Source organism: Pseudophryne corroboree, chromosome 8, assembly GCF_028390025.1.
Source record: "Pseudophryne corroboree isolate aPseCor3 chromosome 8, aPseCor3.hap2, whole genome shotgun sequence".
NCBI lineage: Eukaryota > Metazoa > Chordata > Amphibia > Anura > Myobatrachidae > Pseudophryne > Pseudophryne corroboree.
In genome coordinates, this window is record NC_086451.1 from 136,457,035 (window position 1) to 136,470,080 (window position 13,046).

Sequence of the window (13,046 nt, forward strand, 5' to 3'; positions counted from 1 at the left end):
TAACTCTGCTAAATTCGCCTTGCGACCGATCAACTCGGAATGAGGGCCAATATTCCAGATGTGGCCGTACCAATGATTTATATAATGGCAGGATTACGCATTCATCCCTTGTCTCAATTCCCAGTTTTATGCATGCTAGTACCTTATTTGCCTTTGTTGCTACAGTTTGACAGTGGGTACTGTTGTTAAGTCTATTATCAGTGAGCACCCCCAAATCTTTTTCTAAAACCGTTCCCCCTAACTTCTCCCCATTTAATTTGTAGGTTGCATGATTATTTTTAGCCGCAAAGTGCATGACTTTACATTTATCTGCATTCTCCATTTGGCTGCACAAACTTTCAGTTTAAATAAGTCGTTTTGTAGGGACTCTGAATCTTTATCTGCGTTACCCTACATAGCTTGGTATCATCTGCAATAATTGACACCGTGCTTTCCAGATCTGTTCCTAGGTCATTAATAAATAAACTGAACAGTAATGGCCTGAGTACTGACTCTTGAGGTATTCCACTCAATACAGTGGCACAGTTGGAGTACATCCCATTAACCACAACTCGCTGTTCCCTGTGATCCAGCTAGTTACTTAGCCATGTACAAATAGGATTTCCTAGGCCGAGTTCTCTTAGTCTGAAAAACAGTCACGTGTGGCACTGCATCGAAGGCTTTAGCAAAATCTAAATACTGTAAACCACATCCACTGCATTACCCAGCCAAGATTATCGCTCACTTTCTCATAGAAGCTAATTAAGGGGCTAATTCAGACCTGATCGTTAAGCTTGCAAAAGAAAATTACCAACGTAATCGGCCTGGTGCTACAAATTGAGATGTTTGACCTAAAGCAGCTGTTTAAGGGATAGTCAACCCCTAAGGGAACAATTTGTGGAAGGATAATATACAGCGCTATGAACTGGATATAAAAATACACATTTTATTATGAGAAGAATTGTTGCAACAAATCATAAGTACTTATGTAGTTTATGAATAGCAGATTAAAATTTCTCAATATAAAACGAATAGGGCAAGCTCAACACAGCAGTTTATATAGTGTATTACCACATGTAGAAATCTCACATGATCTCCTATTTAAAGTCCATGGAAGAAATGCCACAGTCCAAGGGGTGCAATAAACACTTGCCAGATGTTTTTAGTCCTTAGGGAGTAAGATGAACAGACCTTTAAAGTTTGATTCCGGACACATAGGATCCTATTGAAAGCTTGGTCAGAATAAGGAGCACAGGACCAAGCTTCCAATAGTATCCAATGTGTCCGGAATCAAGCTTTAAAGGTCTGTTCATCTTACTCGCTAAGGACTAAAAACATCTGGCAAGTGTTTATTGCACCTCTTGGACTGTGGCATTTCTTCCATGGACTTTAAATAGGAGATCATGTGAGACTTCTACATGTGGTAATACACTATGGGGGTCATTCCGAGTTGTTCGCTCGTTATTTTTTTTCGCTACGGAGCGATTAGTCGCAAACTGTGCATGCGCATTGTACGCAGCGCGCCTGCGCCAAGTAAATTAGCACAAAAGTTTGGTATTTTACTCACCGCGTAACAAAGTTTTTTCATCGCTCTGCTGATCGTAGTGTGATTGACAAGAAGTGGGTGTTTCTGGGCGGAAACTGGACGTTTTATGGGAGTGTGCGGAAAAACGCAGGCGTGCTAGTTGAAAACGCAGGAGTGTCTGCAGAAACGGGGGAGTGGCTGGGCGAATGCTGGGTGTGTTTCTGACGTCAAACCAGGAACGAAAAGGACTGAGCTCGTCGCACTGGCAGAGTAAGTCTGGAGCTACTCAGAAACTGCGGGGTAATCGTTACGAGAAAATTAGCGAACCCTTCGTTAGCAAATCTGCTATGCTAAGATACACTCCCAGTAGGCGTAGGCCTAGCGTGTGCAATGCTGCTAAAAGCAGCTAACGAGCGAACAACTCGGAATCACCCCCAATATAAACTGCTGTGTTGAGCTTGCCCTATTCGTTTTATATTGACAAATTTTAATCTACTATTCAGAAACTACATAAGTACTTATGATTTGTTGCAACAATTCTTCTCATAATAAAATGTGTATTTCTCTAACGTCCTAGTGGATGCTGGGAACTCCGAAAGGACCATGGGGAATAGCGGGCTCCGAAGGAGGCTGGGCACTCTAGAAAGATTTATGACCACCTGGTGTGCACTGGCTCCTCCCACTATGACCCTCCTCCAAGCCTCAGTTAGATCTTGTGCCCGGCCGAGGTTGGATGCACACTAGGGGCTCTCCTGAGCCTCTAGAAAGAAAGTATAGAATTAGGTTTTTTATTTTCAGTGAGACCTGCTGGCAACAGGCTCACTGCAGCGAGGGACTAAGGGGAGAAGAAGCGAACTCGCCTGCTTGCAGCCGGATTGGGCTTCTTAGGCTACTGGACACCATTAGCTCCAGAGGGATCGACCGCAGGCCCAGTCCTTGGTGTTCGGTCCCGGAGCCGCGCCGCCGTCCCCCTTACAGAGCCAGAAGCAAGAAGAGGTCCGGAAAATCGGCGGCAGAAGACATCAGTCTTCACCAAGGTAGCGCACAGCACTGCAGCTGTGCGCCATTGCTCCTCATGCACACTTCACACTCCGGTCACTGAGGGTGCAGGGCGCTTGGGGGGGGCGCCCTGAGCAGCAATAAAAACACCTTGGCTGGCAAAAATACCACAATATATAGCCCCAGAGGCTATATATGTGGTAAATACCCCTGCCAGAATCCAGAAAAAAGCGGGAGAATAGGCCGCGGAAAAGGGGCGGAGCTATCTCCCTCAGACACACTGGCGCCATTTTCTCTTCACAGTGCAGCTGGAAGAAAGCTCCCCAGGCTCTCCCCTGTAGTTTTCAGGCTCAAAGGGTTAAAAAGAGAGGGGGGGCACTAAATTTAGGTGCAATATTGTTTATACAAGCAGCTATTGGGGGAAAAATCACTCAGTTATAGTGTTAATCCCCACATTATATAGCGCTCTGGTGTGTGCTGGCATACTCTCTCTCTGTCTCCCCAAAGGGCTTTGTGGGGTCCTGTCCTCAGTCAGAGCATTCCCTGTGTGTGTGCGGTGTGTCGGTACAGCTGTGTCGACATGTTTGAGGAGGAGGCTTATATAGTGACGGAGCAGATGCCGATAAATGTGATGTCGCCCCCTGTGGGGCCGACACCAGAGTGGATGGTTAGGTGAAAGGTATTAACCGACAGTGTCAACTCCTTACATAAAAGGGTGGATGACGTAACAGCTGTGGGACAGCCGGCTTCTCAGCCCGCGCCTGCCCAGGCGTCTCAAAGGCCATCAGGGGCTCAAAAACGCCCGCTCATTCAGATGGCAGACACAGATGTCGACACGGAGTCTGACTCCAGTGTCGTCAAGGTTGAGACATATACACAATCCACTAGGAACTTCCGTGACTTGATCCCGGCAATAAAAAATGTGTTACACATTTCTGACATTAACCTCTAAAAATGGGTTTTTATGTTTGGGGAGAAAAAGCAGGCAGTGTTTTGTTCCCCCATCAGATGAATGAATGAAGTGTGTGAGAAGCGTGGGTTCCCCCTGATAAGAAACTGGTAATTTCAAAAAAGTTACTGATGGCGTACCTTTTCCCGCCAGAGGATAAGTTACGCTGGGAGATATCCCCTAGGGTGGATAAGGCGCTCACACGGTTGTCAAAATAGGTGGCACTGCCGTTTTAGGAACGGCCACTTTGAAGGTACCTGTTGATAAAAAGCAGGAGGCTATCCTGAAGTCTGTTTTACACACTCAGGTACTAGACTGAAACCTGCAGAGCGTGCTGCTGCAGCGTGGTCGGTGACCCTGTCAAACATACTAGTTTGCTAACATGAGAACATATTAAAGACGTCGTCTTATATATGAGGGATGCACAGAGGGATATTTTGCCGGCTGGCATCCAAAATGAATGTAATGTCCATTCTGTCAGGAGGGTATTAGAGACCTGTCACTGGACAGGTGATGCTGACTTTAAAAGGCGCATAGAGATTCTGCCTTATAAGGGTGAGGAATTATTTGGGGATGGTCTCTGGGACCTCGTATCCGCAGCAACAGCTGGGAAGAAATATTTTTACCTCAGTTTTCCTCACAGACTAAGAAAGCACTGTATTATCAGGTACAGTCCTTTCGGCTTCAGAAAAGCAAGCGGGTCAAAGGCGCTTCCTTTCTGTACAGAGACAAAAGCTGCACCAGTCAGCCTGTCCCCAGAATCATAATTCTTCTCTCGCTTCCTCTGAGTCCACAGCATGACGCGGGGGCTCCACAGGTGTAGCCAGGTACGGTGGGGGGCTGTCTCAAAAATTTCAGCGATCAGTGGGCTCGCTCACAGGTGGATCCCTGTTTCATTTAAGTAGTATTTCAAGGGTACAAGCTGGAATTCGAGATGTCTTCCCCCCGCCGTTTCCTCAAATATGCCTTGCCGACAACTCCCTCAGGCAGGGAGGCTGTGCTAGAGGCAATTAATAAGCTGTATTCCCATCAGGTAATACTTAAGGTGCCCCTACTTCAACAAGGACGGGGTTACTATTCCACACGGGTTGGGGTACCGAAACCGCATGGTTCGGTGTGACCCTTTTTTATATTTAAAATCCTTGAACACATACATAAAAAAATTCAAGTTCAAGATGGAATCGCCCAGGGCGGTTATTGCAAGCCTGGACGAGGGGGATTATATGGTATCCCGGGACATCAAGGATGCTTACCTGCATGTCCCCATTTACTAACCTCGCCAGGAGTACCTCAGATTTGTGGTACAGGATTACCATTACCAAGTCCAGACTCTGCCGTTTGGACTGTACATGGCACCGAGGGTGTTACCAAGGTAATGGCCGGAATGATGATACTCCTTCGAAAAAGGGGAGTTTTTAATGATCCCGTACTTGGACAATCTCCTTATAAGGGCGAGGTCCAAGGAGCAGTTGCTAGTCGGGGTAGCACTATTTTGGAAAGTGCTACAACAGCACGGTTGGATTCTAAACAGTCCAAAGACACAGCTGTTTCCTACGACACGTCTACTGTTCCTGGGGATGGTTCTGGACACAGACCAGAAATAAGTGTTTCTCCCGGAGGAGAAAGCCATGGAGCTGTCATCTCTAGTCAGAGACCTCCTGAAGCCAAAACAGTTATCGGTGCATCATTGCACGCGAGTCCTGGGAAAAATGATAGCTTCCTACGAAGCAATCCCATTCGGCAGGTTCCATGCAAGAACTTTTCAGGGGGACCTGTTGGACAGGTGGTCCGGATCACATCTTCAGATGCATCGGCTGATAACCCTGTCTCCAAGGACCAGGGTATCTCTACTGTAGTGGCTGCATAGTGCCCATCTTCAAGAGGGCCGCAGGTTCGACATACAGGACTAGGTCCTAGTGACCATGGATGCCAGCCTTTGAGGCTGGGGGGCAGTCACACAGGGAAGAAGCTTCCAGGGACTTTGGTCAAGTCAGGTGACTTCCCTACATAAATATTTTGGAACTGAGGGCCATATACAATGCCCTGAGTCAGGCAAGGCCTCTGCTTCAAAAGGCCGGTCCTGATCCAATCAGACAACACCACGGCAGTCGCCCATGTAAACCAACAGGGCGGCACAAGAAGCAGGATGGCGATGGCAGAAGCCACAAGGATTCTCCGATGGGCGGAAAATCATGTGTTAGCACTGTCAGCAGTGTTCATTCTCGGAGTGGACAACTGGGAAGCAGATCTTCTCAGCAGACACGACTTCCACCCGAGAGAGTGGGGACTTCATCCAGAAGTCTTCCAAAGGATTGTACACCATTGGGAAAGGCCACAGGTGGACATGAAGGCGTCCCGCCTCAACAAAAAGCTATAAAAGATATTGCGCCAGGTCAAGGGACCTTCAGGCGATAGTTGTGGACGCTCTGGTAACACCGTGGGTGTACCAGTCGGTTTATGTGTTCCCCCCTCTGCCTCTCATACCAAAGGTACTGAGAATAATAAGAAGGCGAGGAGTAAGAACGATACTCGTGGTTCCGGATTGGCCAAGAAGAGCCTGGTACCCAGAACTTCAAGAAATTATATCAGAGGACCCATGGCCTCTGCCGCTCAGACAGGACCTGCTGCAGCAGGGGCCCTGTCTGTTCCAAGACTTACCGCGGCTACGTTTTGATGGCATGGCGGTTGAACGCCGGATCCTAAAGGAAAAGGGCATTCCGGAGGAAGTCATTCCTACGCTGATTCAAGCCAGGAAAGATGTAACTGCAAAACATTATCACCGCATATGGCGGAAATATGTTGCTTGGTGTGAGGCCACAAAAGGCCCCAACAGAGGAATTTCAACTAGGTCGATTTCTGCATTTCCTACAAGCAGGAGTGTCTATGGGCCTAAAATTAGGCTCCATTAAGATACAGATCTCGGCTCTGTCGATTTTCTTCCAGAAAGAATTAACTTCAGTACCTGAAGTTCAGACATTGTAAAAGGAGTGCTGCATATTCAGCCCCCGGTTGTGCCTCCAGTGGCACCTTGGGATCTCAACGTGGTGTTGAGTTTCTTAAAATCACATTGGTTTGAACCACTAAAAACCGTGGATCTAAAATATCTCACGCGGAAAGTGGTCATGTTATTGACCTTGGCTTCGGCCAGGCGTGTATTAGAATTGGCGGCTTTGTCATATAAAAGTCCTTATCTGATTTTCCATATGGAGAGGGCAGAATTGAGGACTCGTCCCCAGTTTCTCCCTAAGGTGGTATCAGTTTTTCACTTGAACCAACCTATTGTGGTGCCTGCGGCTACTAGGGACTTGGAGGATTCCAAGTTACTGGACGTAGTCAGGGCCTTGAAAAATTATGTTTCCAGGACGGCTAGAGTCAAGAAAATTGACTCGCTATTTATCCTGTATGCACCCAACAGACTGGGTGCTCCTGCTTCTAAGCAGACTATCGCTCGCTGGATCTGTGACACGATTCATCAGGCGCATGCTGCGGCTGGACTGCCGCATCCTAAATCAGTGAAAGCCCATTCCACAGGGAAGGGGGCTCATCTTGGGCGGCTGCCCGAGAGGTCTCGGCTTTACAACTTTGCCGAGCTGTTACTTGGTCAGGGGCAAACACGTTTGCAAAATTCTACAAATTTGATACCCTGGCTGAGGAGGACCTTGAGTTCTCTCATTCGGTGCTGCAGAGTCATCCGCACTCTCCCGCCCGTTTGGGAGCTTTGGTATAATCCCCATGGTCCTTTCGGAGTTCCCAGCATCCACTAGGACGTTAGAGAAAATAAGATTTTACTCACCGGTAAATCTATTTCTCGTAGTCCGTAGTGGATGCTGGGCGCCCATCCCAAGTGCGGATTGTCTGCAATACTGGTAAATAGTTATTGCTAACTAAAGGGTTATTGTTGAGCCATCTGTTGAGAGGCTCAGTTGTTTTCATACTGTCAAACTGGATATAGTATCACGAGTTGTACGGTGTGATTGGTGTGGCTGGTATGAGTCTTACCCGGGATTCAAAATCCTTCCTTATTATGTCAGCTCGTCCGGGCACAGTGTCCTAACTGAGGCTTGGAGGAGGGTCATAGTGGGAGGAGCCAGTGCACACCAGGTGGTCATAAATCTTTCTAGAGTGCCCAGCCTCCTTCGGAGCCCGCTATTCCCCATGGTCCTTTCGGAGTTCCCAGCATCCACTACGGACTACGAGAAATAGATTTACCGGTGAGTAAAATCTTATTTTTTATATCCACTTAATAGCGCTGTATATTATCCTTCCACAAACTGATCGCTAGGCTGCATTTTCTTACAGCAGGCAATCAGGTCTAAACTGCGCATGCACCACAATGCGCAAGCGCGTTGCACGGGTACAAAGCGGATGGCCGCTCAGCAATGGGTTTGTGCGAAGGATCGCACGGGCGTTAGCAAGAAGATTGACCACTACAGATATTGGGCATATCTGCTCATGCCCAGCAGCACATCAGTCCCTTAGGCTTTCTATGGGGCTGTGATAAGGGTGCATGAAACAAGCTGCAGGAGAGGGGGGGGGGGGGGAAGGGGGGGCGACACTGACATGCGGGGCGGACTAGCCCTGTGCTGGGCGTCCCCCCGCATGTCTACGGTATATACTGATGCTATATAAGTAAATGTTAATAATAAAATATGCTGCAGAAAAATAAAAAATAAAAACATCTCTTTATGCAACCATACAATCTAGCTCTTTAAACTGTGTGTGCAGATTCATAGGCTTAACTATACAATGCCATTGCTATGGGTCTTAGAGACTTAGGGGGCCTGATTTCTGGTTGCACCCAGATCATATACTTGTCTACCAAGCTGTCTACCAATACAAAATGGAGCACTACAACGTTGAATAATATGTACTGCCGGCACTGTGTGGCATAATGAGGACTCCAGCATTGTGTCGAATAATGTGAAGTAGGGCACTACTATGGGGCATAAGATGAACTAGGGGGGTAATTCCAAGTTGATCGCAGCAGGACATTTTTTAGCAGTTGGGCAAAACCATGTGCACTGCAGGGGAGGCAGATATAACATGTGCAGAGAGTTAGATTTGGGTGGGTTATTTTGTTTCTGTGCAGGGTAAATACTGGCTGCTTTATTTTTACACTGCAATTTAGATTGCAGATTGAACTCACCCCACCCAAATCTAACTCTCTCTGCACATGTTATATCTGCCCCCCCTGCAGTGCACATGGTTTTGCCCAACTGCTAAAAAATTTCCTGCTGCGATCAACGTGGAATTACCCCCCAGGTCACTACTATGGTTCATAAAATTAACAACAGACGCAGAGCGAAGTGTCTCTCAAAAATCACTGAGTAGGGGCCCCTTCAAAATGTTGCTTTAGGGCCCACAAGTCCAGGCTACACCCTTTCCCAGAATAATATAAATTTGATCATGTATACAATGAAATTGTAAACAACATTTTCTGACCATTAAGGAGCAAGCCATGGCTGAATCTAAAATTGTTATAAGCACAAAATCACATGTGCATAAGAAAATTTTCCTACCCCAATAATTCGGATCTTCCAAAATTCTGAACCTATACACCTTTTCATTTGTTTATGTTACATCATAAAAACATACTTACTCATGTGCTGTATGTCCAAAAATGCTATAACCCCTCCCCCCTCTATAGCTATCTTGCACATCCTTGGCCTTTCGATACATATTCACCTCAGCTTTTAGCAGTTGCTCCGCCTGGCTCCTAGTCATATTTTTTGAATACCATCTGTGGGGAAAAAAAATGATTAGGAAATACAACTATCTGGATTAAACAAACAGGTACCCCATTTAAAAAGGTAAATGCCACATTTCATTGACATCTCGTTGCTGTCTTGTTAATGACAAATAAAGTATATTATTATAATTATTATTATTATTATTATTATTATTATTACAAATAATAATTCTACATTTTATTTCTGGGTTTAATGTCGGCCATGCATCAGTCCCGCAATTCCCTGATTTGATCCGCTGACCACCAATGAACATGATCCATCAGGGAAGTCTGCATGTTAAAAATCTCAGATTTGACGATCCCATTCATTTTTGACGGCAAATGAGAAATCCAATATGTCAGCATCGGCAGAAAGGGGAATTGGGGCAATCCATCTATCACAGCACTGCTCTCCAGCCTGCGTTTAGATACACCAACCTGAAGAAGTTTCTGAGCTCCCTATGCACTTACAATTAAGTCCCATTTGAGGTAACTGGATGAGGAGGCACTGGCTAGTACTAGAGCCAGATTTGCACATACTATATGAGCCATACTTACTTACATTGTAAGTCTCCTTTCCGGGAGAAGCCCGGAGAGGAGACGCTGCAGGTGTCTTCGGGGGGCGGGGCTGGACTGTGACATCACTAAGCCACGCCCCGCATCGGGAAATGGCGCGATTCACGGATCCGTGGGAAGGTGCGGGGCTAAAATGACGTGATTTGTGTCATTTTAACCCCTTCTCCACCCGACGGACTCGCGAATGCGGGAGGTTATCTCTCCATCCTGCTCGCATCACTAGGGTGCGAGCAGGATGCGGGAGACCTGCCCACTCTTCCGGGGGTGCGGGGGGCTACCCCAAAAAACGGGAGCCTCCCGCAGCTTCCGGGAGAGTAGGTAAGTATGATTTGAGCACAAGGGTTCATGTGGGCATTAAACAAAGGTGCAGCAGTATATACTGCTGGAAATTTACTGAGTTTTCATCAGAGATGAGCAGAAGCGCCTGTCATAGACTTTTTTTACTTTATATAGTGAAGACTCTGGCATACTGTATACTGAAGTATTACAGGAAAGGCTCTGCCACACCTCACCCTACGTCCCTGACTTCCTAGGCTGGCACAACCTAACTCTCCCCATCCCCCCCCCCCCCCCCCCTTCCAGGGTCTGTGATGTGTTGCAGATCTTTATTTGGGAAGTAGATTAATATGTTGTGTGAACATTTATATATTTGTAACCATACAGAGCTTTAGGACCTCCTATAAATGTTCATATGTTCCCAAGCCCTGATCCACATCTACCAACATCTGATGTACCCTTTGTCTCGGGTTCAGTATAGTATGCCGGCGGTCAAGCTCTCAGCGACCAGCATACCGGCGCCGGGAGCCCAACCGCCGGCTTACCGACAGTGTGGCGAGCGCAAATGAGCCCCTTGCGGGCTCGCTGCGCTCGCCACGCTACGGGCACAATGGCACGCTATGCTATGGGAGAATAAGTGTCGGTATGCCGGCTGTCGGTATTCCGGCGCCGGTATACTGTGCACCGGGATCCCGTCAGTCGGCATACTGAAGACCACCCCTTTGTCTCAAAGGAGATCAGAGGAGAGAGACCATAAATTTGCAGTGAAGTGAATACACCTACATACCCTCCAACTGTACCTTTTTGCCAGGTACCAATTTTTGACTCTCCAAATTCCCATTGAAAGTATAGGAAAGGGGGCTACCTATGGCCACACCACCTTTCCTAATTTGTACCAATTTTTATGTGTAAAATGTTGCAAGGTATGCACCATACATGCCTATCTTGCTGCACCCTCCTCTAGGAGATGGCAGTATGGTAGGCTAATGGGGGCGTGGCCGGCAGCAATGGGGGCAGTCTGGGGGTGTGAACGACAGGGGAAAGTGAGCAGTCCGGGGCGTGGCAGCAAGAACGCATCATTGTGGCCCCGCCCCCTGCTAGACAGTGCCGAGAAAACTGGCACTGAATAGCAGGGGGCGGAGCTATGATGACACGATTCAGCGTGAATCGCATCATCCTATTCCCCACGGACCGCCCACTTGTTCTCTGTTGTGGGCAGCCGAGGAGGGGTGCGGGGGGCTGCCTGGGAAAGCGGTAGATTTGCCCACCTTTCCGGGGAGGCTGGGAGGAACACCCAATTTTCGGGAGCCTTTCGGCCATTCTGGGAGGGTAGATAAGTATGGTATGCACCTAGTCAAAATCTCAAGTAAAGATAGTCAATATCGGTGGTTCAGGCTCCGGGGAGTTCAGGGGAAATCGCAAAGTCAAAATTGGAGATAGTCAATATATCACCAGGTGTATGCACCTTAACAGTTCATCTGCAGGTCACCATACAATTGATACACACAAAGAGTTTACGTGAGGTCTAACATCTTGTGATTGATTAAAAACATAATCACAACAAATGATATTTAGCTTTATTGTATGCACTTACTCATATATTTCCAGTGGATCCTGGGCCTCTGTCACATAATTGCCAGGAATATATCCCTCATGTCTGAAAACAATAAAACGTATATCTATTAACAACAAGTAGAAACTGATAACTCCACAAAAATAATAATGATGATTGTTACTATCATGGAAACTTACGTCCCTTTATTTCATACAGTATGTGTGTTATATTTTCCTATGTCAAATTCTCAGGAGTCCTACACGGTGATCAAAGGTTTTGTTGTTTAATTCAGTCTAGTCACCAGCATTATGTATTGTAATTTACAGTATGAGGGCACTGAACTCTTGCTTCTACTGTTTATTTCTCTGTGTATAAATGTATTATTTGTTCCTTGTTTTAATGTAATTAACTTGCTCCTTGTGTTCCCATGGATACAAAAAAACATGATTAATTGGTTGAATCTGCCCAGCATGCTTCCTGACCCATCTTATTGATGATAATTGTTTTCTGGCTATAGGTAGAGGAAACAGAGCCGGATTAAGATAGGGACACCAGAGGCGGCCGTACCGGGGTCCCCACACATCAGGGGCCCCTACACACTGCTTTAGAGGATTCTCCCTCCGGCAGCTCAGCTGTTAATTAAGAGGAGCTCCTCCATGCACCACTTCAAGATACCACAAGACAGTATGTGCTCTGGTGGTGCTGGTTCGGGGACAGCGCCACCAGAACAAGGGGGTTAGCGCTGGTGTCTGGGGTAGCAGCGGTGTCCGGCAGCACAGCACTGCACGGTGGAGCATCTCTAAATGAAACTACAGCTCCCAGCAGCCCTTGCTGTTGGAAGCAAGGGATGCTGGGAGCTGTAGTTTTATTTAGAGCTCCTCCACCGTAGTGCGGTGCCGCCGGACACTGGGTGCTGTACTTGTCTCTGCAGCCAGGCAAGTAAGTGTAAGTGTGTGTGTGTATGGGAGGATGGGGGGGGGGGGAACTTTGCCAGCAACTTTACTGGTGGGGGCTCCCACAACCTCCGTTGCCCTGGGTTCCCACCAACTGTAATCCGGCCCTGAGAGGAAGGACTATCTTTAGGTCATTTCATATGGAATAAGGTGCATATTTAGCTGCTTAGTTATCTATTATTTTTTTTTACAACATTGACTGACAAATTAACAATAGTTGAAGACAGCAAAATGTATATTTTTGTCTCCAATGGTTCCGACTCGTGGGCCTTTAAAGGGACAGTGTTTCTAAAAACGGGAACATAACTCATCAAAAATGGTTTCTAAAAAAACAAGATTTTAATACCTACCGGTAAATCCTTTTCTCCTAGTCCATAGAGGATGCTGGGGTCCACTTCAGTACCATGGAGTATAGACGGTTCCGCAGGAGTCATGGGCACTTTAAGACTTTTCCAGAGTGTGAACTGGCTCCTCCCTCTATGCTCCTCCTCCAGACCTCAGTATAG

At 47.0% G+C, this 13,046-nt stretch overlaps 1 protein-coding gene across 1 annotated transcript in view; it reads right to left on the reverse strand.

Annotated features, from left to right (window-relative positions):
- The window catches only part of BTK (Bruton tyrosine kinase), a 403,461-nt gene that overhangs the window by 134,650 nt on the left and 255,765 nt on the right, over positions 1-13,046 (reverse strand). The window contains exons 9-10 of the mRNA XM_063936954.1: positions 11,627-11,689; positions 9,138-9,192 (exon numbers count right to left, since the gene is read on the reverse strand). Coding sequence (XP_063793024.1) covers positions 9,138-9,192; positions 11,627-11,689 — 118 coding nt within the window. The remainder of the gene's footprint in view (positions 1-9,137; positions 9,193-11,626; positions 11,690-13,046) is intronic.